This window comes from Anolis carolinensis, chromosome 6 (assembly GCF_035594765.1).
Source record: "Anolis carolinensis isolate JA03-04 chromosome 6, rAnoCar3.1.pri, whole genome shotgun sequence".
In the NCBI taxonomy this organism is placed as follows: domain Eukaryota; kingdom Metazoa; phylum Chordata; class Lepidosauria; order Squamata; family Dactyloidae; genus Anolis; species Anolis carolinensis.
The window spans coordinates 922,596-935,911 of NC_085846.1; the positions used below are offsets into that span (position 1 = coordinate 922,596).

General features: G+C 52.3%; 1 protein-coding gene across 3 annotated transcripts; it reads right to left on the reverse strand.

The window, feature by feature from the left end:
- Positions 1–520: 520 nt before the first annotated feature.
- Positions 521–10,417, reverse strand: LOC134299922 (paired immunoglobulin-like type 2 receptor alpha). Of its 3 annotated transcripts, none has more exons than XM_062984100.1 (7): positions 10,022–10,416; positions 7,087–7,161; positions 4,183–4,575; positions 3,972–4,085; positions 2,928–2,955; positions 760–827; positions 521–659 (listed from the first exon to the last, which is right to left on the reverse strand). In XM_062984100.1, the coding sequence occupies exons 1-7, from the start codon at positions 10,086–10,088 to the stop codon at positions 523–525; spliced, it is 882 nt and encodes a 293-aa protein (XP_062840170.1). In that variant the 5' UTR covers positions 10,089–10,416; the 3' UTR covers positions 521–522. The 3 variants fall into 3 exon arrangements, with proteins under 3 accessions (XP_062840170.1, XP_062840169.1, XP_062840171.1); XM_062984099.1 differs by having other exon boundaries at positions 3,972–4,112; positions 10,022–10,414; XM_062984101.1 differs by lacking the exon at positions 2,928–2,955 and having other exon boundaries at positions 3,972–4,112; positions 10,022–10,417.
- Positions 10,418–13,316: the final 2,899 nt, after the last annotated feature.

Genomic DNA, 13,316 nt, shown 5'->3' on the forward strand with positions numbered 1-13,316 from the left:
CAATGTCCCAATGTCTTTGGTCTTTTGTTGTGTTGTCTTGGTCTGGGGGTGTCGCAATGTCCCAATGTCTTTGGTTTTTTGTTGTGTTGTCTTGGTCTGGGGGTGTTGCAATGTCCCAATGTCTTTGGTCTTTTGTTGTGTTGTCTTGGTCTGGGGGTGTTGCAATGTCCCAATGTCTTTGGTCTTTTGTTGTGTTGTCTTGGTCTGGGGGTGTCGCAATGTCCCAATGTCTTTGGTCTTTTGTTGTGTTGTCTTGGTCTGGGGGTGTCGCAATGTCCCAATGTCTTTGGTGTTTTGTTGTGTTGTCTTGGTCTGGGGGTGTCGCAATGTCCCAATGTCTTTGGTCTTTTGTTGTGTTTTGTTGGTCTTGGGGGTGTCGCAATGTCCCAGCCCCATCGCAGTGGCGAAGGGAAAGGGCTCTTTGCGCATGGGCAGAGGTTCAGACATTGTTGTCTCTTGATTCTTCCTTCTCCAAAGGCGACGAAGAGAGAGAAGAGCAAGGAAAGGCGTGCAAGGCGTTGCTCAGGTCCGGATGGCGGCGTAAGTGGTCTCTGAGGGCGGGGGGCGCGCCTCCCCCTCCCTCCTGGCTTCGGACAAGGTCAAGGCGGCATAAAAGAGGTGGGGGTCCTCAGGGGGTGGGGGAGGGGGGGCTTTGGAGCCTGTGATGGAGCAAAGAGAGAGGGGGGGGGGGCATGTGTGAGAGAGAGACCTTTCCAACACTTGCCCCCCAACAATGAGTCCAGCCCCCCCCCCACTCACCCTTGGTGCCCCCTTCTTCGTACTCGGCCCCCCCGCAGGGCTCTTCCTTCTCCACAATTTGGCCACTTCTGCAAGAGAAACACCAGAGGAGGAGATCCATAAGGTTGGAAGACCCCCCCCCCCCATAATCGCCATGCCTTCCCCTGAAGACCCCCTTCCAAGAAGGCCCCCCATGCAGAAGACCACCCCCAGAAGTATCGGAGAATATAACCTATTAGTAAATATAATCATAGCCTGTTAGGGTTGTTGTATGTTTTCCGGGCTGTATGGTCATGTTCTAGAAGCATTCTCTCCTGACGTTTCTCCCACATCTATGGCAGGCATCTTCACCGCCTCAGGCCCTTTCCTTTTCCCCCTCAGCCGCTTAAGCGGCTGAGGGGGAAAAGGAAGGGGCCTGAGGCGGTGAAGATGTGGGAGAAACATCAGGAGAGAATGCTTCTAGAACATGGCCATACAGCCCGGAAAACATACAACAGCCCTGTGATCCCGGCCATGAAAGCCTTCGACAACACATAACCTGTTAGAATTATGATACCAGTATGGTTAGATATGGGTGCAGAGTAGCCAAAAACACAGAAAGCTATGGGTTTATGTGAGCAGAGGTGAGAAAAACTAAATAGCCAGCCTCCCTTTCTCTTTAAAGAGTCATGCGCATAAAACAAACATCAGAGACACCAAAAGTAAAATAGTAAAAGTGTGTTTACTAACAATCTTGTATGATGATGGTCATACAGGTAAAGCATCTTAGTTCCAAAGAATATAGATCCGGATGCAAAATATATTAGGCCAGGATCATGCATGGCTGATCTCCATCAGGATACTACATGTCTCTTAGCAAAAAACTACATAAACCATCCCACATTGAAAATGCATGCATGATGGCTAGATAACCCAACAAGAAGACCCCCTACCAAGAAGATCCTCCACAAAGAGACCCCCATGAGCTCTCATGAGACCCTTCCAAGAAGACCCCTACCCAGAAGACCCTGTACAAAGAAGACCCCTGTGAGCACCCATAAGACCCTCCTAATAAGATCCCCTTCCAAGACCACCTCATGAAGACCCCCATGAGACCCCCAGGTCAGACCCAAGAAGATACCCCATGAGCCCCCCAGAAGACCCCCCAAGACCACCTCAAGAAGACCCCAATGACCCCCCATAAGACCCTCCCAATAAGATCCCCTTCCAAGACCACCTCAAGAGACCCCCAGGTCAGACCCAAGAAGATTCCCCATGAGCCCCCCAGAAGACCCCCCAAGACCACCTCAAGAAGACCCCCGTGAGCCCCCATAAGACACTCCCAATAAGATCCCCTTCCAAGACCACCTCAAGAAGACCCCCATGAGACCCCCAAGTCAGACCCAAGAAGATTTCCCATGAACCCCCCAGAAGACCCCCCAAGACCACCTCAAGAAGACCCCCGTGAGCCCCCATAAGACACTCCCAATAAGATCCCCTTCCAAGACCACATCAAGAAGACCCCCATGAGACCCCAAATCAGACCCAAGAAGATTCCCCATGAGCCCCCCAGAAGACCCCCCAAGACCACCTCAAGAAGACCCCCGTGAGCCCCCATAAGACACTCCCAATAAGATCCCCTTCCAAGACCACATCAAGAAGACCCCCATGAGACCCCAAATCAGACCCAAGAAGATTCTCCATGAGCCCCCCAGAAGACCCCCCAAGACCACCTCAAGAAGACCCCCGTGAGCCCCCATAAGACACTCCCAATAAGATCCCCTTCCAAGACCACCTCAAGAAGACCCCCATGAGACCCCAAATCAGACCCAAGAAGATTCCCCATGAGCCCCCCAGAAGACCCCCCAAGACCACCTCAAGAAGACCCCCGTGAGCCCCCATAAGACACTCCCAATAAGATCCCCTTCCAAGACCACCTCAAGAAGACCCCCATGAGACCCCCAAGTCAGACCCAAGAAGATTCCCCATGAGCCCCCCAGAAGACCCCCCAAGACCACCTCAAGAAGACCCCCGTGAGCCCCCATAAGACCCTCCCAATAAGATCCCCTTCCAAGACCACCTCAAGAAGACCCCCATGAGACCCCAAATCAGACCCAAGAAGATTCCCCATGAGCCCCCCAGAAGACCCCCCCAAGAAGACCCTCCCAGAAGAACCCCTTCCAAGAAGACCCCTCCCTTCATGAACTCACCTCCCTGGTGGGGGTCTTCGGCAAGAACCTGGAAAGAGAGGGAGGGGCTCTAATCAGGCAAGGAGCCCACAAGCAGGAGCCCAGAGGCAGGGGTCCAGGCCCCTCCCCCTGGAGAGGCTCCCAAAAAAGAGGGGGAGGTGATGGAGGGACAGAGCGGACCCCCCCCCCTTTTTTTTTGCAATTCAGAGGCTCAGAAAAGGGGGGGCTTCTTCACCAAGGCCCATGAACACATGGGGGGGGGGCGATTCTAGATCCCCAGGAGAGAGAGAGAGAGAGAGAGAGAGAGAGACCCCCTAAGGGCAAAATGCCCCCAACAGGAGCCAGCCAGCCTCTGCTTAATGATTAGTAACTAATAATGATTAACATTTAATTAATTAATTGATAGAATTGGAAGAGAGACCCCTTCTCGGGCATCCAGCTCAACTCCCTTCTTTCTGCCAGGCAGGAAAAACACAATCAATACACCCCCGATAGATGGCCACCCAGCCTCTGCTTAATGATCAGTAATAAATGATGATGATGATGATGATAATAATAATAATAAATAGAATTGAAAGAGACACCCCCCAAGGGCCATCCAGTCCAGACCCTTCTTTCTGCCAGGCAGGTAACGCACAATGAAAGCACTCCCGACAGATGGCCACCCAGCCTCTGCTTGCTCAGCGATCTCCGATAAAGGATCCTGACTTGGAAGAAGAGACCCCCAAAGGCCATCCAGTCCAGCCCCTTCTTTCTGCCAGGCAGGGTGGCATACTTCTTAGCCCTCCCTCCCCCTCCCATTTGCTCTGGGTGAGGGTCTCCCGCAAGGGCCACCCCGTCCAACCCCTTCTTCTTTCCAGGCAGAAAAAGGTACCATCAAAGCACCCTGGACAGATGGCCACCCAGCCTCTGTTCAACGAAGGATGCTAGACGTGGAAGAGAGCCCTGAGACCGCCCAGTCCGGCACACTTCCACCGCCAGGACTTAGGCCCCCCTCCCTTCCTCCCTTTCCCCGCCTGCCCTTTGACCCGGAGACCCCTGCGCCCCTCCTCACCCCCTCCTCACCTCTTCTCCGGGCGAGGAAGAGCCCCAGGCCCAGCAGAACCAGCGCCAACAGGACCGCAGACGCCCCCAACGCGGGGCCAAGGGGGCTGAGGGTGGGCGGCGGGACCTCCGTTCCTGGGGGGCGAGACGGGGGGAGAGGGGCTGAGGGGCTGTGTCCCCTCCCCTTCCCCAGATCAGGGCCCAAGAAAGGGGGTCTCTCTCAGGGTCTCACCCATGGCGGTGACGTTGAGGCGGGTGCCGTTGATGCCCTGCCACACCTCCCACTTGTGTTTCTCCAGCCAGACGGCGACGCGGCAGAAGTAGGCGTTGGAGTCGGCCTGGCGCAGGTCCCGGATGAGGAGGGAGGCATTTCCAGACCAGGGGTCGCCCACCAGGGAGACCCTCCCGGAGAAGTTGGCGTGGACCCACGGGCGCCCTTGGCTCGTCTCATTGAAGACGAAGACCTGGCTGTGGAAGGAGCCCACGCGCCAGAGGACCTGGACCTCCAGCATTCGGCCCCAGGACTGGCGGAAGGCGCAGGGCAGGACCACCGACCCCGAGGCCCCCGCCCGGACCTCGCAGGGCTGCCAGAGCTGGAAATCCTCCGCGCAGACCACGCACTTCTCTGCCGGGAGAGAGGAGAGGAGAGTGAGAGGGGTGCTGGGACCACCCTCAGCAGACAGAGACAGCCCTAGGTATTTTTCAAGTGTAGGCGAACAGAATTTTGACGCCCCCCCCAAACCAATCACTGAAATAAAAGCGTTATCAAATGTTTGATAATAAGGAGGGATTAAGGAAAAGCCTATTAAACATCAAATTACATTAAGATTTTACAAATTAAGCACTAAAACATCATGTTTTATAACAAATCAACAGGAAAAGCAGTTCAATACCTTGAGGAGTCAGGCCGCAGGAGACAGGAGGGGCCTCGATGGCGCCCCCAACACGATGGCGCCACAGGCAACGGCCTAGTGTCAGCAGAGCACCAGTGCTTTTGGGGTTGGACAAGACTGGCCGTTTACAAGAAACGTTGCCCAGGGGACGCCCGACTGAATTTACTAAATCTTCGAGGAGGCTCTTTCCGTGTCCCTTGCTTGTGATTTCCCTTATTTCATCATTTTAAAATGTATTTATTATGCAATGCTTTTGACACGAAATAAAAATAAAGCAGAGCATCCACTGCCCCTGCCTTTCACCATGCCCCCCCCCCCCTCCTCTGGCCTGGCAGCCAGACCACCTTCTGCATCCCTCTGCCTGTCAATCTCAGGCCTGGGCCAACTTTGGCCCTCCCTCCAGGTGTTCTGGACTCCCACAATTCCCAACAGCCAGAGTTGGAGCCCAAAAGGGTTTTCTCTCTCCTTGCTATGAGAAGAATCAAAAGAACTTTTGGTCAAGGTTTTTTTTAGAACAAGCTTTTCAATACCTGTGAGGTCTTAAAAAATATATTAACCAATATTATTTGGCAAAGGTTGAATGTGTTTATATTATTTTGGTTGCCAAATTCAATTGATGTTTAAATAGTGGAGACTATTACAGTCTGGAAGATACTACTGTGGATATATAACAGTTGACTGTACTTATTATTTTCATTATTGTTGTTAACTCTCAGGTAATATTGTATGTATATGGTGCTCTGAATTACATAGTGCAACTTATGTTTTGAAACTTTTATAGTATTCGCTTATCCTTTTTACATAGAAGGAAGATAGCTCTGTACTCAGAGAGGCCTGACTATTTCTGTGGCCTTTGCAAGATGCTCTAATATACACATCTCTTTTTATGTTTTGAACCTTTATAGTGTTTGTTTACCTGATTGATTCCTATCTGGAATTCTTCTGTTTTCAGAGTGCTGCTCTTTATTTACTGTCCTGATTTTGGAGTTTTCTAATACTGGGAGCCAGACTGTGTTCCTTTTCATGGTTTCCTCTTTTCTGTTGACATTGTCCACCTGCTTCTTGTGGATTTCAGTGGCTTCTCTGTGTAGCCTGACGTGGTGGTTGTGAGTGGTCCAGCATTTCAAATAATATACTGTGTCCAGGTTGGTTTATCAAGGGCTCTTCTATGGCCCTTTCTAGACAGCTGAATAAGGCCCACATTTTCTGCTTTGAACTACATTTTATGGCAGTGTAGGCTAAGATAATCCAGTTCAAATTAGATTATGTGGATTTTCTGATTTGGTAACCTGGATCATCTGGCAGTGTCCAAGGGGCCTAAGACGATTTTTGTTCCTAGGTTACCAAATCATTTCCAGCCCCCAGTGGTGCAGTGGGTTAGACCCTTGTGGCAGCAGGACTACTGACCAAAAGGTCGGCAGTTCAAATCCAGGGATCAGGGTGAGCTCCTGTCTGTCAGCTCCAGCTCCCCATGCAGGGACATGAGAGAAGACTCCCACAAGGATGGTCAAAGATCAAAACATCCGGGCAATGTCCTTGCAGACGGTCAATTCTCTCACACCAGAAGCGACTTGCAGTTTCTCAAGTCGCTCCTGACACAAAAAAGTCATTATTTCCTAATTGGTTCTATCATAAAAACTTGGGAAAAGTTTAATAAACTGCCAAAACTTTGTCTTCAGGGGAAGGACACCCTTCAGCTGCACATTTTGCTCTAGTTTTCTAAGGAATCTCTCATTGAGTCTCAACCGATTCGACCTCGGCCCCATCTACATTGCCATATAAAACCCAGATTATCTGCTTTGAAGTGGATTATCTGGCAGTGTAGACTCACATAACCCAGTTCAAAGCAGATAGTGTGGATTACCTGCTTTGATAATCTGGATTATGTGGCAGTGTAGAAGGTGCCCTAGTTTGTGGTGGCCACAAAAATGACAAAGTTTTTGGAGAAGGACAACAACTCATTTCCAAGTATGGGCTGCACAATTAAACAGGAAATGATACTTTTTCAAACCAGGAACAGGGGATTTTTTTTTGAAATTTTGTTACATAATATGATCTTTACTTCTGTTTTTTTTTTTTTCTTTTCCTTGGATATAACCTACCTTTTATTCAACCCTAAGCAAAGCCAGCGCCTGTGTGATGTTTCTGGCACATGGTGCGCAAGGGAAACTCCTTGGCTGCTCTTACTGTTTGGGGAAGCACCCCCCCCCCCCGCATTCTGACCCCCCCTCATGACCTCTGACCTTTTTCCGGGTTCCGGCAGTAAGGGAAGTCTGTGTGGCTCTTGGCAGGATCCGCTCCAGCGAGGGTCAGGGTCCCTGAGGGGAAAGACCCCCCCCCCCCCAATAGTCAGCTTCTGGTGGGATTCCTATTGAGGCCTTCTGTCCTCCGTCTGAGGCCCCTGCAGCCCCCTCCCACGAGGGTCCCATTGGGGTGCAGGCCTCAATGGAGGGTCTCCCTCCCACCCCCTCCCCACTTTAAGGCCGCGTCACTGAATGGTCCCATTTTCATGATGTTAATGTGGGATTTGTGTATTGATAGTGTTTAAATGCAATTTGTGTCTTGGTTTGTATTGCATACTGATTGCATCATCCAGAGTGTACTAGTCTGGAAAGAGTTAATTGCTAAGGAGCTGTAATGACCTTGATGTGTGGCTGGAACTGGGGAGTGTCCAGACACAAGTGTGCATGCATTACTGATTACGTTAGCTCTGTTCTGTTCTGTCTGCCTAGAGTGAGAGTTCTGTGTCTATTGTCTACAAGTCTGTTTGTCTTGTACAATAAAACTTTGTATATAGTTTTACCAAAGTCTCTGGATGTCACTTCGCTCTGCGTTCCACTGACTCCATCTACTGCTGCGCTGCATAAATTACTCTGACACATGACTGGACGGGGTTACACTCCCCCTGAAGCCACAGGTCCGCAGTCTGGGAGTCCTCTTGGATTCATTGCTCACGCTCGAGGCTCAGGCGCCATAGGCGGTGTCTGGGAGGGCCTTCGCACAACTGAGACTCATGCGCCAACTGCGACCGTACCTCGCGAAGGCTGATCTGGCCGGGGTGGTCCATGCCTTGGTCACCTCCAGACTGGACTACTGTAATGCGCTCTACGTGGGGCTGCCCTTGACAACGGCTCGGAAGTTCCAACTGGTCCAACGAGCGGCAGCCAGGATGTTAACTGGGGCCCCTTACAGAGAGAGGTCGACCCTCCTGTTCAAGGAGCTCCACTGGCTGCCATTTACTTTCCGAACCCAATTTAAGGTGCAGGTGCTTACCGACAAAGCCCTGAACGGTCTGGGACCATCCTACCTCCGTCTACGAACCCACGCGTCCACTTCGGTCGTCTGGAGAGGCCCTGCTCGTGATCCCGCCTGCGTCGCCAGCGCGGTTGGTGGGGACACGAGACAGGGCCTTCTCCGTGGTGGCCCCCCGACTCTGGAACACCCTCCCCAAGGATCTCAGACAGGCCCCGACATTGGCAGTCTTCAGAAAGAACTTGAAGACCTGGCTGTTCCAATGTGCCTTCCCAGATTAATAGGAAATCTCCAACACCAAGTCCCATCAGCACTTTATTAGAACTAAGATCGCCTATCGCACTCTGCACTTGCCCTAGAAGCCTTATATATCACCTGTCACATCAGCACTTTTAATCTTGTACCCGTTACTCTGGCCCGGCCCAGTTCTATTGTGTTTTAGAGTATTGTTTATTGCTTGTTGTTTATACTGTTTTAATTGTTTTTAATTTGCCTTTTGTTTTGTATTGTTATATTGTGTGTTGAGGCCTTGGCCTTTGTAAGCCGCATCGAGTCCGTCGGGAGATGCTAGCGGGGTAGAAATAAAGTTTAATAATAATAATAATAATAAAAATAAACCCAACTGGGAGCAAGCAGATTCCTTCCCTCCCTTCACCATTCCAGAGTCATAGAATCATAGAGTTGGAAGAGGCCCCATGGGCCCTCCAGTCCAACCCCATTCTGCCAAGAAGCAGGAGATCACCTTCAAAGCCCTCCCGACAGATGGCCAAGAAGACGAAGAGGAAGGCAGAAGCAGGCCTGGGCAAACTCAGGCCTTCCCTCCAGGTGTTTCCACCATTCCCAACAGCCTCAGGCCCCTTCCTCTCCCTTTTCCCTTTCCTCTTGGAGGGCTGAGGGGGGGAAAGAAAGGGCCCCAGACCGTTGGAAATGGTGGGAGTTGGAGTCCAAAACACCTGAAGTTTGCCCGTGCCTGCTCTAGAACATTCTTCATACTGTCGTGGAAGGCTTTCAAGGCTGGAATCTGCTGTGAGTTTTCAAGGCTGCCTGGCCATGTTCCAGAAGCATTCTCTCCTGATGTTTTGCCCACATCAGGCTGAATCCCCTCAAGCCCCCTCCCCGCCCCCCCCCCCCGAAATTCTCAGGATGGCTCGCGAGAAGGCCTTACATTTATTATTTAAACTGTTATGTTTATTCATATCATGATCTGATCACCATGCTCAATATATCCCATATGCATGAATGGGGGTCTTGGGATAGCGATACAAAAGGTTTGCTAGGGTAGATCCTCTCCCACCCAGACTCAGCCCCCCCGCCCCCCGCGAACCAAATCCCAGCCCCTCCCGAATCAAAATCCTGGCTACGGGCCTGGCCCACATCTATGGCAGGCATCTTCAGAGGTTAAGAGGTCTGTTGGAAACTAGGGCAGCGGGGTTTATCTATCTGTGGAATAATGTTCAGGGTGGGAGGAAGCACTCAAGTCGCCCCTGACACGAAAAACAGCCCCTGAGCATATGAAAGGCAGACCCTGAGACTGGCTCTGAGCCCTGAACGAAGCTGAATGGCGAGGCGGGCCTTGGGCCCCGGGAACTGCCCGCCACTTGAGAGGGGAGTGGGCTTATGCGACCCCCCCCCATCAAAGACACATCAATGAAACACGGAGCGAGCCTTTTAAAGACCCCTCCCCCCCCAACACGGGAAGGGCCTGCGCAGGGCCTTGACCCCATGACCCCCTTCCCTCCCCCTTTTTCCCCTTGGAGCGGGGAGGGCGCAGGGTGCCCCTGAGCATGTGCGGAGGGCCTGGCCCCGGAGAGGCTTCTGGGGGGAGACTGCGCCTTGAAGGGACCCCCACCCCCACCCGTTCTTGAAGTGGGTCCCCCCCCCCCCATCCCACCCCGCATCCCCACCCCCCATGTCGTCCGCACTCACTCCTTTGCAGAAGCAGCATCAGCAGCAGCAGCGCCTGGGGCAGGAGCAGAGCCCTTCGGGGCCGCATTTCGGGCAGAGAAGGAAGAAGGAAGGGGGGGGGGGGAGGAGGAGGAGGAGGAAGAAGGGCCTGCCCCCCCTCCCGCACCCCCCCCCCCCCAGGAAGGAACCTGCGGCCGCGCCGCAAAGGGGAAGTCTGCCCCCCCCTTGAGGGGAAGTGAGCCTCCTTTGGGGGGGGGGGGGCTTTGCCTGAAGAGGGATGCAACCCCCCCCCCCTTTCCCCTCCAAACCGGGCGGGTCCCGCGCGGCTTCTTTCCTTCCCGCAAAATTGCTTCACTCCGGGAAACTTTGCGGAACTTTCTCTGAGACAACAAGGCTTCTTCCCCTCGCCCCCCCCCCCCCGCCTCTCTCGTGGCCACCTCGCCCCCCCCCCCCCCTCCGAGGCCTTGCTCGCCTCTTGCGCAAAGGCTGCTTCTCGGGGCGGGGGCGCCTCCGGGGGGAGACCGGCTTCCATCATCATCAAGATAGACAGGCTGGATTTCGTGCCACAAAATCACAAGTCGAACTCTTCCCAAGTGTCTAGGACTGTGGGATGTATTATTATTATTATTATCAACACAACAACGTTGTATGACACAGCAAACAAGATAGACATGCTGGATTTCGTTTCGCAAAACCACAAGTCGAACACTTCCCAAGTGTCTAGGACTGTGTGATATATTTTCTGATGATGTGTGCAGATCCCAGTAGGGTGGCCTTTTGCAGTTGGCAGATGGTGATTTTGTCAATGTCTATTGTTTCCAAATGCCGGCTGAGATCTTTTGGCACGGCACCCAGTGTGCCCATCACCACCGGGACCACCTGCACTGGTTTCTGCCAGAGTCTTTGCAGTTCAATCTTGAGGTCCTGAGAGCGGCTGAGTTTTTCCTGTTGTTTTTCTTCAATGCGACTGTCACCTGGGATGGCGACATCAATGATCCAAACCTTGTTCTTTTCCACAACTGTGATGTCTGGTGTGTTGTGTTCCAGAACTTTGTCAGTCTGGATTCGGAAGTCCCACAGTATCTTTGCATGTTCATTTTCCAAGACTTTTGCCTGTTTGTGATCCCACCAGTTCTTTGCTGCTGGGAGGTGGTACTTGAGGCATAAGTTCCAATGGATCCTTTGGGCCACACAGTTGTGCCTCTGTTTGTATTATTTTGACACAGCAAACAAGATAGATATGCTGGATATTATTATTATTAGATATTATTACTATTATTATTACTAGAGGCACAGCCCTCCCTCCGCCCTGGGCTTCTTCCCATGGAGTGAATGGGAGGGATTTCCGCCGCCCGGTGGCCAAATGGGGCACTGCAGGGAACTGGCTACAAAGGCTGCTACTGGCCCCGCCCCCTTTTGTGCGCTCAGCCCCGCCCACACAATGCCACACCCCTTTGCCGGAGCCCCGCCCCTCGCTGCCTCCCTCCCTCCCCTTCTTCATTGGCCCCACGATGCCTTGCGAACAGGCCGGGGAGGCGGCGGCGAAGGCGCTGGGCGGGCTGGTGCTGCTCTGCGTGGCCTACAACGCCGTCGCCATGGTGACTGGGGAGGGGAGAGGCGGGGCCAGGCCCGGAGGGACCGCCCACCAACCCACTGACTCCTCCCCTTCTCTCTCTCTCTCTTTTTGCAGCTCTGCTGCCCCGCAGAAAGGCCTCGCAGCAAACCCGGAGCTGCGCATGCGCGGCGGAAGAGCAGCCTCAAGAGAGGTGTGCAAGGGGTCATTGCTGGGATGGTGGGGGTTATACCAGGCATTTGGGACTGCAACTCCCACTATTAGCATTATCAGGGCCATACAGAAGGGGAAGAGACCCCCAAAGGCCATCCAGTCCCACCCCCTTCCGTACAGGAAAAGCACCATCAAAGCACTCCCGACAGATGGCCACCCAGCCTGTTTCGAAGCCCCCAAGGAAGGAGCCTCCACCACTCCACATCAATATAACCTGTACACATAATAAAAGTGAAGATGTGTGTGCATGGGTGTGGCCTGTACAGACAACCATGACTCCCACCACTCAGGAGACCCCCATGGCCCTCCCTCCACTAACATTGCAGGTTATGGCGAGCGCCCTGAACATGTCCTAGAGCCCTGCCCCAAGTCCCCTTCGGGGTGAGAAAGAAGGGCGGAATATAAATAATAATAATAATAATAATAATAATAATAATAATAATAATTATTATTATTATTATTATTTATTCTTGTACCCCGCCCCATCTCCCCGAAGGGACTCGGGGCGGCTCACATGGGGTGTTGCCCAACATCACAATATAAAATCAAAACAAAAACACAAATTTACAACAATAAATCAACAATATCGGTAAAACAATCAAAAGGACAATCTTACAAGATAAAATGTTAAAACAGGTATATCAAACACAAGTCTGGGCCGAAAGGTGAATGTGTCAAATCGGGAGGAGATAGTTACATAATTGACATAGTCAATAAAGTACTATAAATGACAATAGTGACAATAAAAGGGCAGATCAGTGGGTCTATTATTACATAGGCAGGCATCTTAAACCAACAAAAGTCCAACAAAACCAACAAAAATGCTGTCAATAAATAAATAATAAATTTCACCCATGATGGACTTGGACCAAACTTGGCACACAGAACCTCAACGACTAACTCAACCTACTGTCTCACCATAGCGGGAGTTGTAGTTCACCCTGCAGCCAGAGCGCACACTCAACACTCAGAGCAAACTTGAGCAACATCACAAACTTCAAGTACTGATGGAGTTGTTTGGAGTTAACCTGGCATGATGGGAGTTGTAGTTCACCCACGACTTTGTCAAATAAGCCGACAAAGACCCAAGGTAGTATATATTAATTAGTAAAAGAGGCCTGGGCGAATTTGAGCCCTCCAGGTGTTTTGGACTACAATTCCCATGATTCCTAGCAGCCTCAGGCCCTTTCCTTTTCCCCCTCAGCCGCTTAAGCGGCTGAGGGGGAAAAGGAAGGGGCCTGAGGCTGCTAGGAATCATGGGAGTTGTAGTCCGTATCAATAACGTTTCTTTGTTTATATTGCCCAGTGTCCCCGGCAGGAGGAGCCTCGAGCGCCCGGCCCCGCGGCACCCCCAAGCGGCTCTCCATCACCGTGGGGCCCGAAGCACCGGAATCCGCACCCGCAGAGGGCAAAGCGCTGGAGCGGCAGCCTCGGCAGCGGAGCCCGTTTCTCGCGGTGGCGGCCAAGCCGAACCAAGGCGATGGTGGTGGGCGGCGGTCCCCCCCGTCGCGCTTCGTCCCTAAAGCGGCC

What these genes read in the sequence shown, in the direction of transcription:
- LOC134299922 (XM_062984099.1), bottom strand. Translation starts at nt 10,088, where the DNA reads ATGCGGCCCCGAAGGGCTCTGCTCCTGCCCCAGGCGCTGCTGCTGCTG. An exon ending in GATGCTGCTTCTGCAAAGGA is followed by an intron (nt 7,162 to 10,021) that starts GTGAGTGCGGAC and finishes CTTTCCCCTCAG; the next exon opens with GGACCCTGACCCTCGCTGGA. An exon ending in CCTCAACGTCACCGCCATGG is followed by an intron (nt 4,113 to 4,182) that starts GTGAGACCCTGA and finishes ACAGCCCCTCAG; the next exon opens with CCCCTCTCCCCCCGTCTCGC.